Source organism: Littorina saxatilis, linkage group LG10, assembly GCF_037325665.1.
Source record: "Littorina saxatilis isolate snail1 linkage group LG10, US_GU_Lsax_2.0, whole genome shotgun sequence".
In the NCBI taxonomy this organism is placed as follows: domain Eukaryota; kingdom Metazoa; phylum Mollusca; class Gastropoda; order Littorinimorpha; family Littorinidae; genus Littorina; species Littorina saxatilis.
The window spans coordinates 6,148,094-6,165,593 of record NC_090254.1 but is presented as its reverse complement, the minus strand read 5'-3'; the positions used below and the strand labels follow the sequence as shown (position 1 = coordinate 6,165,593).

Genomic DNA, 17,500 nt, shown 5'->3' with positions numbered 1-17,500 from the left:
CGGTGCGGATAGAAAAATGTGTCTTCCGGTAGAACAGCGGCTCGCAAACATAGATTCGTCCAAATGATGGTCAAAAACAACCTGCATCGGACAAAAGCTGAAAACTAAAGGCACATAATAGTTCAAACAATCATTCAACTGTATTTATTTGACCTTACACAGACTGTAGGAAGAGGCAAACCGTCTTGAACAATATTTTTTTCCCAGGAAGCGACTCCAAGAGCACAGAAGACTCGAAGGTGAGTGTCGTACCTTGTAGTCTTTCTGTGATAGTAGTAGTCCAGTGGACGATACCTCCGCCTGTGATCAAACTAGCAAACAGGAAGGTTGTGCTGCGTCTGTCTTCCTTTTCGGGGAACATAAATATCCCCTTCTTGAGACAGGTATATTGAAGCTTGAATACATAGCTGGAATGTAAACTGTAGTGTATGCAAAGTGCACTAATTTTCAGTGTGAAGTTTTAAGAGGATTCTCGTTGAGATTGTATTACGTTTTTGTTGGGTATTTTTTTGACAAAAATGTTGTTACACATTTATGTTATGTTAAGATGTTTATGCCATGTATGGTAGTGTCATTAATTGATTAAGTGATCCATTGGTTAAGCATAGCCTGGATTATTATGGTGGACGGAATGACATACGTGAGTTGATGTCAGAAGTACGTGTGTACTGTTTAGTTTTGGAATGTGAATGGAGAATGAGAGTGTGATAATTATGTTTGGATTACGTTAGGGTAGTTAGTAAATATGGCCAAGAGAGAGAGACAGGGAAGAATGAACGACAGAGCTGAGACACGGCTGTTTAAGAAAGAAGAGATGATTTAAGAGACTGTATTATAAGACTTGTGTTATTCTTAAGGAGTTCCATGACGGTGTCCGGGTGAGGGTGCCCACACTGGAGACAGAGAAGTCTATGGCGATGTCAGGAACAGGAGTCCACATCGGAGAGGGTGGGAGTGACGTTGGAGTCCCCATCGATAACTGGGCGTCGAGAAGGCCTACGCGTCAGTGCTTTTCACCACGTTGTGAAGTAGCGTATCCGCGAGGAGGAAACTGGGGATTTTGAGAACTGTATCGTCGAGGATAGCAGGAGATTGAGGACTGTATCGTCGAGGATAGCAGGAGATTGAGAACTGTATCGTCGAGGATAGCAGGAGATTGAGAACTGTATCGTCGAGGATAGCAGGAGATTGAGAACTGTATCGTCGAGGATAGCAGGAGATTGAGGACTGTATCGTCGAGGATAGCAGGAGATTGAGAACTGTATCGTCGAGGATAGCAGGAGATTGAGAACTGTATCGTCGAGGATAGCAGGAGATTGAGGACTGTATCGTCGAGGATAGCAGGAGATTGAGAACTGTGTCGTCGAGGATAGCAGGAGATTGAGAACTGTATCGTCGAGGATAGCAGGAGATTGAGAACTGTATCGTCGAGGATAGCAGGAGATTGAGAACTGTATCGTCGAGGATAGCAGGAGATTGAGAACTGTATCGTCGAGGATAGCAGGAGATTGAGAACTGTATCGTCGAGGATAGCAGGAGATTGAGAACTGTATCGTCGAGGATAGCAGGAGATTGAGAACTGTATCGTCGAGGATAGCAGGAGATTGAGAACTGTATCGTCGAGGATAGCAGGAGATTGAGAACTGTATCGTCGAGGATAGCAGGAGATTGAGGACTGTGCACAGGAGTGAGTGACTACGAAGTCGTAAGTGTCTTTCACGATCCTCTCTTATGGCCATTAGAATATTATATCGCAATAAAGTAATATTACGATACTATGGAAGAAGTAATATTGCTATATTATGGAAGATGTAATATTGATGTATGAGTGAAGATGTAATATTGCTGTACTAAGTGAGCACAATAGCAATATATGAATTGTGAATTGTGAGTTGTAATTTGTACTTCTATGTTATTGACGTGAAGAGTGTTGTATTGAATTTGAGGATAAATAATAAGCCTGTATCCACTAAATTCTACTTATTTATTCAGAGTTCCTTCCCTTTTTTGCGTGTTTCCCCTCCATTTTCTGTCAAACCTTGTTCGTTCCGTGTTGCGTCTGCTTTTTGTTGTCTTTTGTGTTCTTGTTTTTCCTGATGAAGCTTCCATAAGCGAAAATTTGTAATCGTCTTGTGTCGTCTTTGTATCGGTGAGTACAGTAATCCTTTGTTTTTTAACTTTCCTCTAAATTCTGTGAAGTGGATTGAGTTAGAGTGAAAGAGTCAGATTAAATGGATAGGGCAGAGCACGCATTAGCACTTTTTAAGCATTAAAAGTAACTTCCCTAATTCCATACTCCACTTCATGACATGAATAAACACTGTTTAAACCAGTAGCCTATCATAAAAAGATGAACAAAGGAAATTTCTGTAACCGCGTCGTGAAACGTAAACAATGGGACCATCGCGATAATCATGAGCAGCAGCATCATCGTCTTTTTCATCGCCATTGTCGTTGCCAAAAACAACTATCATAATAACAATATGAAACACCATTTATTTCATCGGAACTATGCATCTGTTTGGAAACAAACTGAAAAAAAGACTAATTATTAACACACACACACACACACACACACACACACACACACACACACACACACACACACACACACACACACAAATACACGCACGCACGCAGACACGCACACAAGCAAACACACACAAACACATACATACTCACAGAGGGAGAAAGTAAGAGGGAGAGAGAGAGAGAGAGAGAGAGAAAGAGCGTGGAGGGGGAGAGAGAGAGACACACACACAGTCACAAACACACACAGACACACACTCACACACAAGTAGGGCCTACACACACACTTACATACACACACATATACACATACACACACAGACACGCACACACACCTCCACACAATCGCGCTTGTGCACTCACAGTGTAGATGAAGCAACATTTTGACACGCACACTGGAAAAGAAAAGTAGACAGCACCTCTGGATTAATTATGCAGTGTAGTGCACATTCTGCAAAACGAAAACGTAGGGCCCAACGATCTAGTCTCTCGCCTTTCGTGTAGCTATTTTGGTCAGTTTTGTCGACAGCTTCCGTGAACGTGGCATGTTTTCGTGAATGCTCGGGACCAGGGAACATCAGCTGATCTTGGGTCGAAAACAAACACTGGCTTGGCACAGTTTCTTTTCTTTTGAGTGAGAAGGGTTAACCCAAAGTTATCAGAAAAGTATGAAGGAGTACGTTTTCTAAAAGCTGCATGGTGCCAGCATACTGGTAGAATGCATGCAGGTACGCAAACATAGATACATGAATCTGTACGAATGCACACACAGACATGCGAATGCTCGCATCGACGCAAGAACACACACACACACACACACACACACACACTCATGCACACACACACACACACACATACACACACACACATACTTACACACACAAACACACGCAGAACAGACACACACACACAATCACACACACATATACACACACACACACACACACACACATACTTACACACACAGAACAGACACACACACACAAACACACACAATCACACACACACACACACAATCACACGCAGAGCAGACACTTACCTTGCCCTTCTGGGTCGACAGGCACTATGTGTTCCTGTTGCCGTGTAGTGCAACACCTTAGGGAAAACGTGCCTGGTTTTCGATGTTTGGTTGATTGGGTATACGTAATCACCGATGTCCACAGCGCAATTTACAATGCAAAGTCATGACAATCCTATGCACAATCGTTGGAACACAGTTTCTGTATTTGGCGAAAACGGCATCGACAGGGTGGTAATAATCATGAATGTGCAAAGAACGATATCTTATGATAGTGTCATATCAAAACAGCATGCAGAATTTCACGAAGCAATCCTCCTGGCAGCGTTTCTACCCTTTACCTAAAACTGTATCTTTCTTTCTTTATTTGGTGTTTTACGTCGTTTTCAACCATTCAAGGTTATATCGCGACGGCCTAAAACTGTATTGATTGCTACATCGTGCAGATTTTCACACAAAACAACGTCGAATCACAGCTTCTTTCTGTTAGACCCTACCTACACCTGCATCGAATAAAGGTTACATGCACACGGACACACACCTTAATCCAGAAACAGAGCTGTATATTGCACTCATTCTCAAGACACTTTCAAATTAACATTTCGACAACAAAAGCTGCAAGAAGCTACCAAAGAGCCATGTTTGTTGACACAACGGGAGATCCCCCCACTGGTGTTTTGTTGCAAGCTAAAAATAGCTAACTGGAAAGCACAGTGTGATATAGTTAGCTTCTCTGCGAACCAAAAGTCGAATACACCGAATCGTGTTTGAAAACAGAAAGGTGGAGATAGCGGTATATATATATATATGAGTATGTGTACTTGAACAATGTATGTGTGTGTGAGGGAGGGTATAAGTGGGTGCGTGCGTACGTTCGTAAGTGTGTGAATTAGTGTGTGTGTATGTGTGCGTCAGTGCTTGTGTGTGCAAGAGAGAGAGAGACAGAGAGAGAGAGAGTGTGTGTGTGTGTGTGTGTGTGCGTGCGTGTGCATGTGTGCATATGGTGTACGTGCGCGTGTATGTGTGTTTCGGGGGACGTAAAAGGCTGATAGGGGTATTTGTGTGTGCGTGTCTGTGTGCGTGTGTGTGTGTGTGTGTGTGCGCGCGCACGATGTGTGTGCGTGTGCGCGCACGTGTTTGTTTGACTGTGTGTGTGTTGTGGGGGGGGGAGGTGGAGCTGGGTGGTAGTGGTTTGCTCACGGGCTCACACAGACACGGTAAGGCTACGGATTTCTATCGCACGACGCATGCAAGTGCATTCATATGCAACCATGTGTGACCTTTCCAATGAAAAAACAGGTTTAAATACACATGTACCGATGGTTGTAGATACGCCAAAGTGTGTCTACAGCCAAGCTTCCCCGAGTAGCGACTGACTACATTGTGTGTGCAGTTAGGGGTAACTGCAATTACAGCTCACGACATCAGAGTGAAAGCACAACATGCAAAGGGGAAGGTTGCCTATTATGGACCCCTGCCTAATATGGACCACCTCCTTTTCTGACAAACTAACAGGGTTGTTGTTTTTTTAATGGTTTTTTTGTATTACCTCAGTTGCATGCAGGTTTGCTACTACAGTTATTTTTTGCCTTATTTTGTTTTTGTTTTTTTATGTGTGTGTGTGTGTGTGTGTGTGTGGCTTGGAGCAAACCTTCTTCATGGGTCTTTTCTTTTCTCAGTCAAATTTTTAAATCAACAAACTTTATCAGTAAACTAATATGTTTAAATAAATAAATAAATAAAAATAATCATAACATAAATTTATTCCTAATGTTCAGCTGACAAACTAACAGTGGTAGAGCGCTCACAATTATTTCATTCGCTGTATTCACCTGCTCTGAATAACTTGCACATTTCAAAACTGTTGCAGAAACACGAATTTCAAAACCGTCAGACTTTTTCTCTTTTTTGCACTTTTGGCAGCGGTCATTCTAAATGTGACGCCTTAAACGAAACTAGTTTCTGTCCACAGCCAAAACTCACTGTTATCACACACAACATTGCTTTATATGACAGGCTCTATGTGTTACATTTTAGCAGTGTTGACCTCGAGTTTCTACTGAAAAAAAAATAATAGCACAATCTCAAAGTATGTGTATGTTACCTAAAAATAGACTACCTTCAACACATCGAAGAAATTAAAGCTAAAGGCTGGTTTCATCAATCATTAAGAAGCTTGCTGAAAATAACCTATAACTAGCCCTCGAGCTTTCAAAAAATATAACGAACCGTCTTCTTTTCGTGGAAGTTGATAATTTCGTTTATTTTCATTCTGTTTTTAATAAGATTCTTTAGTTTTCTAGTGTGCTTCAGATAGTGTTCTCATCAACGCGAAACAGATAAATCTATAGCGTATTTGAATAATTCTGACTTGAACACTAAGTTATATCATGTTAAGTAGGGGCTTTTTGCAGTGATTCGTGAAGGCCTCCTCACTGGTTTATATTAGGCGCCCAGACAAATTAATATGTGTATTTGCATGTGTTATTCACGACTTGTGGTAGGGTTTTGGACTTAGCACATGGAGGCCGCCATTATTAGTCGCGGCTTTCCCATTTGTGAGGGGAACTCAAACTTTTGGTTAGAAAACACGTGGAAAAAACACAATTCTAGATCAGAATTAGGAAAAGTGTCGCCACAGTCGCGTCAAATGTTTATGTAGGTGACGTTTTTGTATACAAAAGGACGTCATCGCTTCTCGTTTTAATCCCAAGCTGAAAGGAACTAGGAATCTATCTGTCACTGTCTTAGAGGGAAAACATTATCGGAAAGGGTGAAACATATTTCCCACGCGGTTCAGCGGTTTAGTATGTGAGAATGAAATGCGATGACGTTTCATTGAGGAAATACTACAAAGTGTGTAGCTGCAGCAGAGTTACGGTTTACATGGGTTCTGTGTGCTGATTAGTCTTTCAAAGCAAGCCATACTGTCAGGCTTTTACACACAGTACAAACACCCTTCCATTTGAACGCTCACCAAACGGGAACATCCCAGGTGCCCTACGTAAAGAGCGAGCAATTTTCAAAGAATTAATTTTGCGGAGAGTGTCAGAGACAATCGGACCGTGGTGCGTTTTGGCGCTGGACCTAACTTTTAAAATCTAAATAATAAATTGACAGCTTGTTACACAAACATTCTTAAATCATAAAAGGTTTTTTTTTTCATCAAGACAAGATCATTACAATTCGAAGTTTTTAAAGTTTGAAAAAAGAAAAGCCCGGAAGCAGGATCACGCAAGGTCGTGGTTCTCGTAGCAGACGACGGTTTATACCTATCGCCAGTTCCTCTGAACAGTCAAAAGCCATGGCTTGAGTTCTTGTGAACCACAGCCGTTTGTTTCGTGTGGTCAGAGGTACTTAATAACGTGCTTTTGCAGACAAGCTCACAGCGAGTCGCATTCAAATTACTAACTGACGACTACATTGTGAAAAAGGGAAACATGATCACACAGGTTCACGATGGCTCAGGGGTAAGATAAACCACGCAACAATAAATTCTTTGAAAATTGCTCGCTCTTTACGGAGGGCACCTGGGATGTTCCCGTTTGGTGAGCGTTCAAATGGAAGGGGGTTTGTACTGTGTGTAAAAGCCTGACAGTATCTGTGATGGTTTACGGGAGTCTTACTGTGCCTTTAAGTTAAGTTCCACGTGTTTTGCCGCGTGTTTTCTAACCGAAAGTTTTGCCCCCCCCCCCCCCCCCTCCTCCCCACACACCATTTGGCCTTCACTTCACTTCGGGTCTGTCAATTAAGCTGGGTCACAGGGTCTTGCAAGACCAAGACATTGAGAGAAAAAACTCCCTTACAAAATTGAGAACGAAGCTGAGTTGCTCGTGTAAAACAAAGAATGACGCATGCAGAGACACGTGTAGAACAAAGAATGACGCATGCAGAGACACGTGTAGAACAAAGAATGACGCATGCAGAGACACGTGTAGAACAAAGAATGACGCATGCAGAGACACGTGCAGAACAAAGAATGACGCATGCAGAGACACGTGCAGAACAAAGAATGACGCATGCAGAGACTCGTGCAGAACAAAGAATGACGCATGCAGAGACACGTGTAGAACAAAGAATGACGCATGCAGAGACACGTGTAAAACAAAGAATGACGCAAGCAGAGACACGTACAGACAAACCCGAACATGGACGCATTGGGAAGGCAAGTACAGTCCCCCCCCTCCCCCCTCCCCCCTCCCCCTCCAACCCCGCTCCCCCACCCACACACAGACGTATACACACGAACTCGAAGCACCACCTTTACCAACATTCAAACCTTCCCAACACTAATGCACACACAAAACAGGCACTTGAATCGAAAACTTGCCTAAAGTGTAAGGGTTAAAATCATTCTGCAAAATCATTTACCAGCCCAAAAAGGAGTAATTTGAACACACCAAATGTTGACTCAGGTGCCTGTCTAACTTTTCCAGTCAGTCTGTGATCCGGTGCGAGCATTGAACAAAATGTAAATTTAACTTGACTGGTTCTTTCCTATATCCGAGGAAGGTGTGTCAAGGAAAAAACCACTCTTTTCTTATAACCGGTGCTTTCTTATAACGGAATGTCTTTTATCCGGAGAATTTAAGTGTCAGAAAGAAGGCATTTGGCAGGGAAAATTTAAAAAAACAATTCTTGTAAACGATATATCTTATAAGCGATGTTATTATAAGTGGGTTCGACTGTACCGAAGCCGAAGAAGAACACAGTCCGGCATCACACATACTACACTTACATCACTGATAATCTTTAACACATAATTATGTCCTCGGCACTGACACGTCCTCTGAATAACACACTAGTCCTGGAAGATGGTACAGTCCGAAACACTTTCTGTCCTCTGAATAACACACTAGTCCTGGAAGATGGTACAGTCCGAAACACTTTCTGTCCTCTGAATAACACACTAGTCCTGGAAGATGGTACAGTCCGAAACACTTTCTGTCCTCTGAATAACACACTAGTCCTGGAAGATGGTACAGTCCGAAACTCTTTCTGTCCTCTGAATAACACACTAGTCCTGGAAGATGGTACAGTCCGAAACACTTTCTGTCCTCTGAATAACACACGAGTCCTGGAAGATGGTACAGTCCGAAACACTTTCTGTCCTCTGAATAACACACGAGTCCTGGAAGATGGTACAGTCCGAAACACTTTCTGTCCTCTGAATAACACACGAGTCCTGGAAGATGGTACAGTCCGAAACACTTTCTGTCCTCTGAATAACACACTAGTCCTGGAAGATGGTACAGTCCGAAACACTTTCTGTCCTCAGACACCAGCTTCCATAGTCTTCTCTTCGCCGCAGGCATTAAAAAAAAGCTAACTAATTTCTCTTATTAATAAAACAGACATGTTACAACCGCGACTGATTTGACCAGCTCCGGTGGAGTGGCCCCTTGCCATGGAAGAACCTCTTCTAGTTGAACGAGGCCTTCTGACAGCTGATGCTCTTCCGCCCCTGACAAGAGCTCTCGGAGCTCTTGCCCCTTCGCCAGCCTCGGCTGCAGTGGATGCCCTTGATTCAGTCTGAAATAGATAGAACATATCAAAAGAACACTGCTTGAAGCTTTTCGATTCACAAAAGGAAGACAAAGTCCCTTTTCAGAAATATTTATCTGCGTTGTCAGAGTTATTCTTCTGTATATCTGGAAAGTGGTTACAAATTATTTTACAGTTGCACACAGCAAAAGCAACACCCCAGCTTCCTCTCTCTCCCTCGCAAACCTTATACGACACACACAGACACAAAGACAGACACACACAGACACACACACAGACATACACACAGACACACACACAGACACAGACACACACACACACAGTCACACACACACACACACACACAAAGACACACACACAGTCACACACACACACACAGAGTCACACACACACACAGTCACACACACACACAGTCACACACACACAGTCACACACACACACACACACACACACAGTCACACACACATACACAGTCACACACACAGTCACATACACACACACACACATACCACGAACCGGTTCACCATGCTTGTGTTCAGAAATTAGATGTCAATTAGCAGTATTCACGCACTGACTTTAAGCTCTACCTGAGTCTGAAAATCAGGTATATTTCAAAGACAACAACAGACGAAAATCAAACACACGTTTGTATTGACTCAAAAAACATATATTCCCTGAATGTAAGCGATTTGCATGTGTGTAACATTTTGCACAAGAAACATCAAATTGAAGATCGATGGTGGAAGCTGCAACAGACAAGTTGAACAAGATCAAAACATCGCCTACCTCGGTACCCGAGTCCGACATCCTACAGTCTGCAGGAGAAAGGTAACAACTTCTCGTTATCACCGAAAAGCGCAAAGAAATTGTGTTTGCACAAATATTTCTCTGCCAGATAAAACCTTCAAACACGAACAGGCGTTTGACAACTCGATTTGTAAGTACTCGGACAGTCAAAGCAGACGACGGTTACGTCACGATTCTGTGCGTATACAACGTAATAATTAACTTGGTTAATGCATACACTCGCATGAGGTTGTTTTACTATTATGGGAAGATTTTTGGACTGTTAATGCACTCAGCTGCGACAAAAAGGCAAATAGAAGGATGTGAGCTGCACTGCCTCTTCAAGTGTTTACACTCCAGTGCTGCATGAATGAATGTGCTGCATGAATGGCTTCTGTTTGCTTCACCTGCTTATGACCGGTTCACAAGGTGAGATAACAAGGAAGAAAATTGTATGCGAAAAATGACGTCAGTGTGTTTATTATAAATACTGCATGGGACTCAACCTGCCCCAGCCACAGGTTTGCTGACTAGAATCGGGAGGGGTTTGTGAAAGGTTGTGGACAGGTTTCTCTCCGGTTCCATCTAATAATGGTGGCCCGCCTTCTGATCGGTCTTTTTGCCGTCACTTGTTTTCACCTGTCTACAGGTTAGTGTTCACATAGAGTTGCTGTCGTACCTTTACACAAAATCGTGCAAACCTTATTGCAAGGTGTTTATGTTTATTCTTTCATTCAAAATGTGAAACAAGTTAACTAAACACAAGATTAAAAGTTGAGCAACCTTTTTGTATATAACAAGACGTTAAATATCGCTGCATCATTACCACACCGTATACCGTGGTTGCACTAGGCAAATCTGTCCGAAGCGGTTGCACCCGTATTTTTCTGTCCGAAGGGAGACACGCGACGTAAGTTTCTGCACAAAATCACCTGTAATTCCTCACAAATGACATATCATCACAAAACTACCGTTTGTACTTTGGCCTAAGGTGTCATAGCATCATATCATCGATTTGTTTCATTGCTTCAATGTGTTTGTGAACGTTGGCCTTCAAGTATTTACACATTTCAAGCGCATTATGTGCAAATTTTGACTTTCCGCAGTTACTAGGGAAATTCAAGCACATGAGAAAGGCTACACGCGATTGTAATGTGATCTATGGTCATTTCTTGACATCTGGGTCAGATGGTATGATTTAAAGTGGAGCAGGAGCGTCATATTTCATGAATCTGTGAAGACATTCAAAGATTTGTCGGTTGCGCATCTCCGAAGTGGCTGGTTGCGCATCTCCGAAGTTTCAGCTTTGTTTCGGTTGCGCACCGCCAAAGCATTTCCTTTCTATTTTGCCTACATTACGCTAAATAAAATTAATAATGTTGATCGTCAGCGTCCGCCCCAATTTTTGGGGCCGCCCGGAGGATTTTTTTATATTTTTTTGTGTGTGATTTTCATGCTCCAAAGTGACATTTTCGCATCTGACAAGGCATGCACATGAATTCAGTGCAATGGTGTGTGTGCGCGTGCGTGTGTGTTGTGTGTGTGTTGTGTGTGTGTGTGCATTTGTCCGTGTGAGCATTTGTCCTGTGAGCAATTGTCATACAACCACAAAATGCAACAAAACTTGCTGCGGTTCAGGGGCGGAGCAGTTAAGCCCGAAGGGGGAGGTCACAACCTGGAATCCAGGGACAGGGAGCTGAAGAATTTTAGCTATTTTATAAACAATTTGTGGCTTATCCTTGATTTTAAACATGATCAACTGGTGTCAACAGCCACTCATTATTTCTTTTAAAGTTAGTATTAAAAAATGGCAATATATCTCCACTGATATCTGCTCCCGACATCATATAGTATGGTTAGAAGGAAGACATGTCGCATAGGATTGGCAGTTAAAACTGTACAAAAATGATACTGTTTAAACAATTACCTATTCCCCCGGCTTTACAGCCAGAAACAAGAACAACATTCACAGACATTTTTTTATTTTTTTTACAGCCGAGGGGGGAGGGGGGGGGTCCGGAATGTGCAGCATTAGGAAGAATCTCCAGCAGTCGGCTTATTTCAGCATCAGGACCATCAAGGTTTATGCTATCTGCACACTCGCGTTTTAACTGATCTGTACACTCACTGTTTGGCTCATCTACACACGCTTTGTTTTTGATAGTGATTTTACCAGTGCAGTGGTTAACCTCTATCTCCTTGCCAGCTTCAGTGATCTCCGAGGGTGTCAACCGGAAATCTTTTGAAACAAACTTTTTTTTTCCTGTTGCTTCATCGATCACCAACTGTCGAAATTTTAATGAATTACCACTATGTTGCTCTGTAATATGTTGTACTACTTGTGCTAGTCTTGAAAAAAGGTCCAGACAGTAATAGCACTTGAACTCCATTACCTGAAATGAGAAAAAAAATCATAAAATGGTTACAAATCCAAAACAAGCCAGGAACAAGAGGTTAACACACACACACACACACACACACACACACACACACACACACACACACACACACACACACACGCACGCACGCACGCACGCACACACACACACATAAGCTCCTGGGTAGCCCAATCAGTTAAAGCATTGAATGGCTTGCAGTCATGAAGCTGTATGATTTGTATCCCCATATGTATTTCTCGATGTCAACTTTGTACCGACTCCTGTAGAAAGAGAGAGAGACAGAGAGATTCAGATTCAGATTCAGATTCAAAACTGTAATACAAAGGGATAAAGGTTTTAGGCGATGCCTTATCTTCCAACCTGTCCCTTGTAGACATACATGACATTTTACATTACAATTATATATGCATATAACATGTTTTAAACAGGCAAATGAATAACTAATTAACTAAGAATTTGTAATCAGGTTAAAACTAACAAAAACACTAGCTATAATAACGTGGTTCATGGATTAATAAAATGATGATTAAGATGTGATGCAGTAACAGTTATGATTTTAAAGTGTAGGGAGAGAATTATTTTTGACAAAGATATTTTCGAACATTATTTTTAAAAGACGAAAGGGTGTGACATTTTTTACAGTACATTGGAAGTAAATTCCACACAAGCGATCCCCAGTAGGATAAACTAGATTTATACAAATCAATGTGTGGGAGCGGTAGCGTATAATTCAAAAGCCTCGCTCTACCAGGAGGACGCTCAAACAGGTCTTGGATGTATGAAGGTGTTTCATGGTTGTACATTTTGAACATGAAAACACTAGCATTTAAAAAGAACTGCTGTTGTAGCGGAAGAATGTTCAGTTGAGTGTATTTTTCTTGAGTAGTCATATTGGGATCTCGGTTTAATAACTTTACACCTCTCTTGTGAAGTGTGTTTATTTTCTTTATATGAACATCACTGGCATTGCACCAGACAGTAGATGCATAGCAAATGTGAGAGAGACAGTGTGCGTGGAAAAACATTTTGAGGCCATCCACAGAAACAACGCACCAGAGCTTGTTAAGTAAGAAAAGGTTCCTAGAAACTCGTTTATAAACTGTATCAATGTGAGAGCGCCAGTTAAGTTCATCATCAATTACAACTCCAAGCACACGGTGTTGATGGACTTGAGCAATGCTAACTGTACCATGCATAAGATCAAGGCTCAGAGGCTGTCACTGGTGTTATTGTCTTGTGGTTATTAACATGCTTTTTGTTTTCTTATGATGCAGTGCCATTCTGTTACAATTACACCAATCATTAATATTTGCTATAATTTCTTGGAGTACTTTTCTTATGAGATTTATATCTGTATTACTGCTATTATTAGAGAGATACAGAGAGAGAGAGAGAGAGAGAGAGAGAGAGAGAGAGAACTCAGAACTCAGAACTGTATTACATAAGGATAAAGGTTTTAGGCTTAGCCTAATCTTCCAACCTGTCCTTGGAACATATACAGAGAATAATTGTAAACGAAAGCAAAGACTGCGCACATACACACACACACACACATAGTCACACACACCCACGTATACACACACACGCACACACAAACTCACACTTACACAACACACACACACACACACACACACACACTCAAACACATGCACACACACACACACACATGCACACATATACACACACACATGCTCGCGCGCGCGAGCGTGCGCTCGCATACCTACACACATGCACATGCTATCATTTCATACCTAAAAGGAACAGTATCTAATCAAAGTATTAAACTAGTAAAACATCAAAATAATGGTCGAGTATAAACATAAAAAACAAAACACTTAAGAGCATTGCATACATTATCCGAGTACACAATGGAAACTAGACATCAGGGGCAGTTTATAGTGTGATCAAATGTGTGTGCAACTGCCTTTTAAAGGCCTTTAATGATGCGGGTCGTTTGATTTCTATTGGCAAAGAATTCCACAGAGATGATCCTGAGAGAGACAGAGAGAGACAGAGACAGAGAGATATATAGAGAGAGAGAGAGACAGAGAGAGATGAGAGACACAGACAGAGAGAGAGAGATAGAGAGAGATATATATATATATTGTGTACACCAAATCGGCACAGACAAGCAGATATATGATTTTCCATACCAATTTGGAACATACACAGAGGCGGACATAAATAGATTCCTGTTTATTTCTTTGACATATCTTCGGCGGTGTGCAACCGATTGCTTCGGGGGTGTGCAACCAGAAAAACAGAGACTTCGGAGATGCGCAACCGACAAATCTTTGAATGTCTTCACTGGTTCATGAAATATGACGCTCCTGCACCACTTTAAATCATACCATCTGACCCAGATGTCAAGAAATGACCATAGATCACATTACAATCGCGTGTAGCCTTTCTCATGTGCTTGAATTTCCCTAGTAACTGCGGAAAGTCAAAATTTGCACATAATGAGCTTGAAATGTGTAAATACTTGAAGGCCAACGTTCACAAACACATTGAAGCAATGAAACAAATCGATGATATGATGCTATGACACCTTAGGCCAAAGTACAAACGGTAGTTTTGTGATGATATGTCATTTGTGACCCTCCACGACGGTATGAGTCGCATGTCATCTTTGCATGATTTTCATGTTTTTACATTTTCCTAAAGAGTTTTTTTATGCTCTATCCAGTGGTGAAACTCGTTTTAGAAAAGAGCGAAAACTGTTTGAGTTATTAGCCTGTGACTAAGGTGACCCTCACACTGTTACTAGACACTCCCCGGACTTATATTAAGCCTAGCGCAGAACCGCGCGAGGTGACATGCGACTCATTTCGTGGTGGAGGGTCACATTTGTGAGGAATTACAGGTGATTTTGTGCAGAAACTTACGTCGCGTGTCTCCCTTCGGACAGAAAAATACGGATGCACAGATTTGCCTAGTGCAACCACGGTATACGGTGTGATTACTGAGCGGTATCACTAACAAAGTTGATTATGTGACATGGGATCATGCCTGGTTGCTCAAAACACAAATCGACCTCGTCGTGGAATTTCGGCGTACCTCCTTTTAAAAAAACATCTTTTCATGAGAAGGAAAAAACAGATTATTTGTATCAGGAAATTAGTGTTTATATTTTTTCCTGCTATGGACAGAAGAATAAAAGGCTTAATCGTGTATTGTCAATCGTATTTCAGAGAATATTTTATATGGAGAATGATTTACTTAGTCTGAAGCTCAAAAACATCAAAATCGCCAAGAATCGATTTACGCCAAAATTCCACAACGACATGAGCAGTGCTAGGTCGGCCGGTCGGATTGACATTAATAGGCACACACATCTATTTTTTAGGTTTTCTTGGATGTTTCTGGAACATTGCCTAGGTCGAGTGATCTCTAAAAATAATAAAAATTCTACTTGACGCTGTGCAAGCTTCTATATCACATTGGAGGAAGAAAGTATGTCAAAACGGAAAATTATGGGTTTTTTCTTCATTCAAAACATTGTGAATATAGATTTGAAGCTTCACATAAGTTCAGAGTTGTGTAAACCATCTGTAGACATGCTATACGTCTACTTCAAGTTGGTCAAACGTCAAGTTCACAGAAGGTCCAATTTTCAGAGTAAATAAGGGAGAAAAAAATCTTTTTTTGTGTATATTTTTCAAGATCGTAGTTAATAAGTTCTTTTCTTATCTTCTCGTTTTTACATGTTGTCAATGTTGACTGAATGTTTTCAGATAGACTGGATGGGAGTCGGGAAGAGAAGTTTTTCTATTTTCACATCTGGTACCCACTTGATGGAAGTGACAATTGTTCTCTTACAACCATTATGGTTTATTTACACACACACAATTGACCTTGACATTTTCTTGAATGTTTGGTAGGTTAGGGTCTTAACATTTCCAAAACTTCATACCGTTCAGGCACGATGCTAATCTGATTGACTTTCAAAAACTGGTACGGTCACGGCAAGGTCGAATTCACGTTAAAAAAACCAGTTGAATAAGATTAGGTTCTCAAATCTGAAGCTAGTGTTTTTAAACACCACGGACTAATTTCATTTAAAAATGTCTGTGTGACTATATACACAGCAACAGCAAAAGTATAAAGATAATCATATATTGTATATTTTCAAACACATAAGGGGAAACAACATCGAAGAAAGTAATATCTATGAGTGTACGTACACAACCTTTCCCTTGTAATCCACACTACCTCCCCCCCTCCTCCCCCCGGCCACCCCCTCCATTACGTTTATCAACTTAATCCTGCAGAAGGAACCTCCTCAACCCAGTTTTCAGCCTTGCAGTGTTGCAATTACGTAAACTGTACTTGTCAAGCTAACCCGTCTTTATTCTTCGTAACCGGAGCATGAACGGTTAATGCGCAGTGACCTTATTTCATGTTAACTTTTGAAACGCAAAAGAACGCAAGGAACAGAATATTACATCCGTGACAAGTAATCTGATCTATGTTCTTTTCAACGCTCGTGAATATGGTATGTTGGTTATGTTTGGTCATAGTATGTTTGTTTATGTTTGGTCGTTATTTCTGCCTGTGCATGTATAGTTTGTTGGTTATGTTTGGTCGGTTTCTTTGCCTGTGCGTGTATAGTATGCTTGGTCGATGTATGTATTGTAAAGCGCTAAGAGTAGACATTTTTTCTAGAATAGCGCTATAAAAGTTTGCATTATTATTATTATTATTAATATGGTATTTCACATTTTCTTGTCATCGCACTCAAATAACAACACACACAACCTTTTTCGTCTACATGACAGACACGCTTGGGAAACTACAAGTAATAACATGATACACTTATTATTAGCTGCACGTTTATTTTCAGAAGGAGCACGAATGTGGAGCTGTGACAGCGACAGGAAGAATGTAGAGGGAAAGGACACGCCGAACCCGCGGTGCTATGTAAACAGCAGAGCCACTGTGAGATGGACACTGGTCACTGAGTATGGAGCCACACTGCACCTGGCAACATGTTATGGGCTGAATAACTGTTCGAATCCCGACAGCAGCTCCGTATATGGCTTGCACTATGGCTCTGCCTCATTAACCGTTTTACAATTCGTCAAGATTGCTTCCCGCTTCTCCGGGAAGGTGACATGCCAGGAGACACTGACAAACGGGACTGTTCTTTCCGATACTTGTCAGGTGAACGTTGCGCGTGAGTACCTTAGAATTTAGTCACACATTCCATGTCCGGTCACCAAACTCTTCCTTGAAGCTATAAACGAAAGGAACACAGAAG

At 41.5% G+C, this 17,500-nt stretch overlaps 2 protein-coding genes across 3 annotated transcripts in view; one reads left to right on the top strand and one right to left on the bottom strand.

The window, feature by feature from the left end:
• LOC138978029 (uncharacterized) overlaps window positions 1–17,500 on the bottom strand; it is a 135,675-nt gene that overhangs the window by 16,954 nt on the left and 101,221 nt on the right. The window contains exon 2 of one of the 2 annotated variants that reach the window (XM_070350649.1): window positions 3,569–3,624. The gene's annotated coding sequence lies outside the window, so the exon portion shown is untranslated. Of the gene's footprint in view, window positions 1–3,568; window positions 4,406–17,500 lie in introns of those variants that run through there. The other variant, XM_070350648.1, reaches the window with a different exon arrangement.
• The window catches only part of LOC138979138 (uncharacterized), a 30,595-nt gene continuing 23,443 nt past the window's right edge, over window positions 10,349–17,500 (top strand). The window contains exons 1-2 of the mRNA XM_070351948.1: window positions 10,349–10,487; window positions 17,084–17,416. Coding sequence (XP_070208049.1) covers window positions 10,430–10,487; window positions 17,084–17,416 — 391 coding nt within the window. The 5' untranslated portion in view covers window positions 10,349–10,429. The remainder of the gene's footprint in view (window positions 10,488–17,083; window positions 17,417–17,500) is intronic.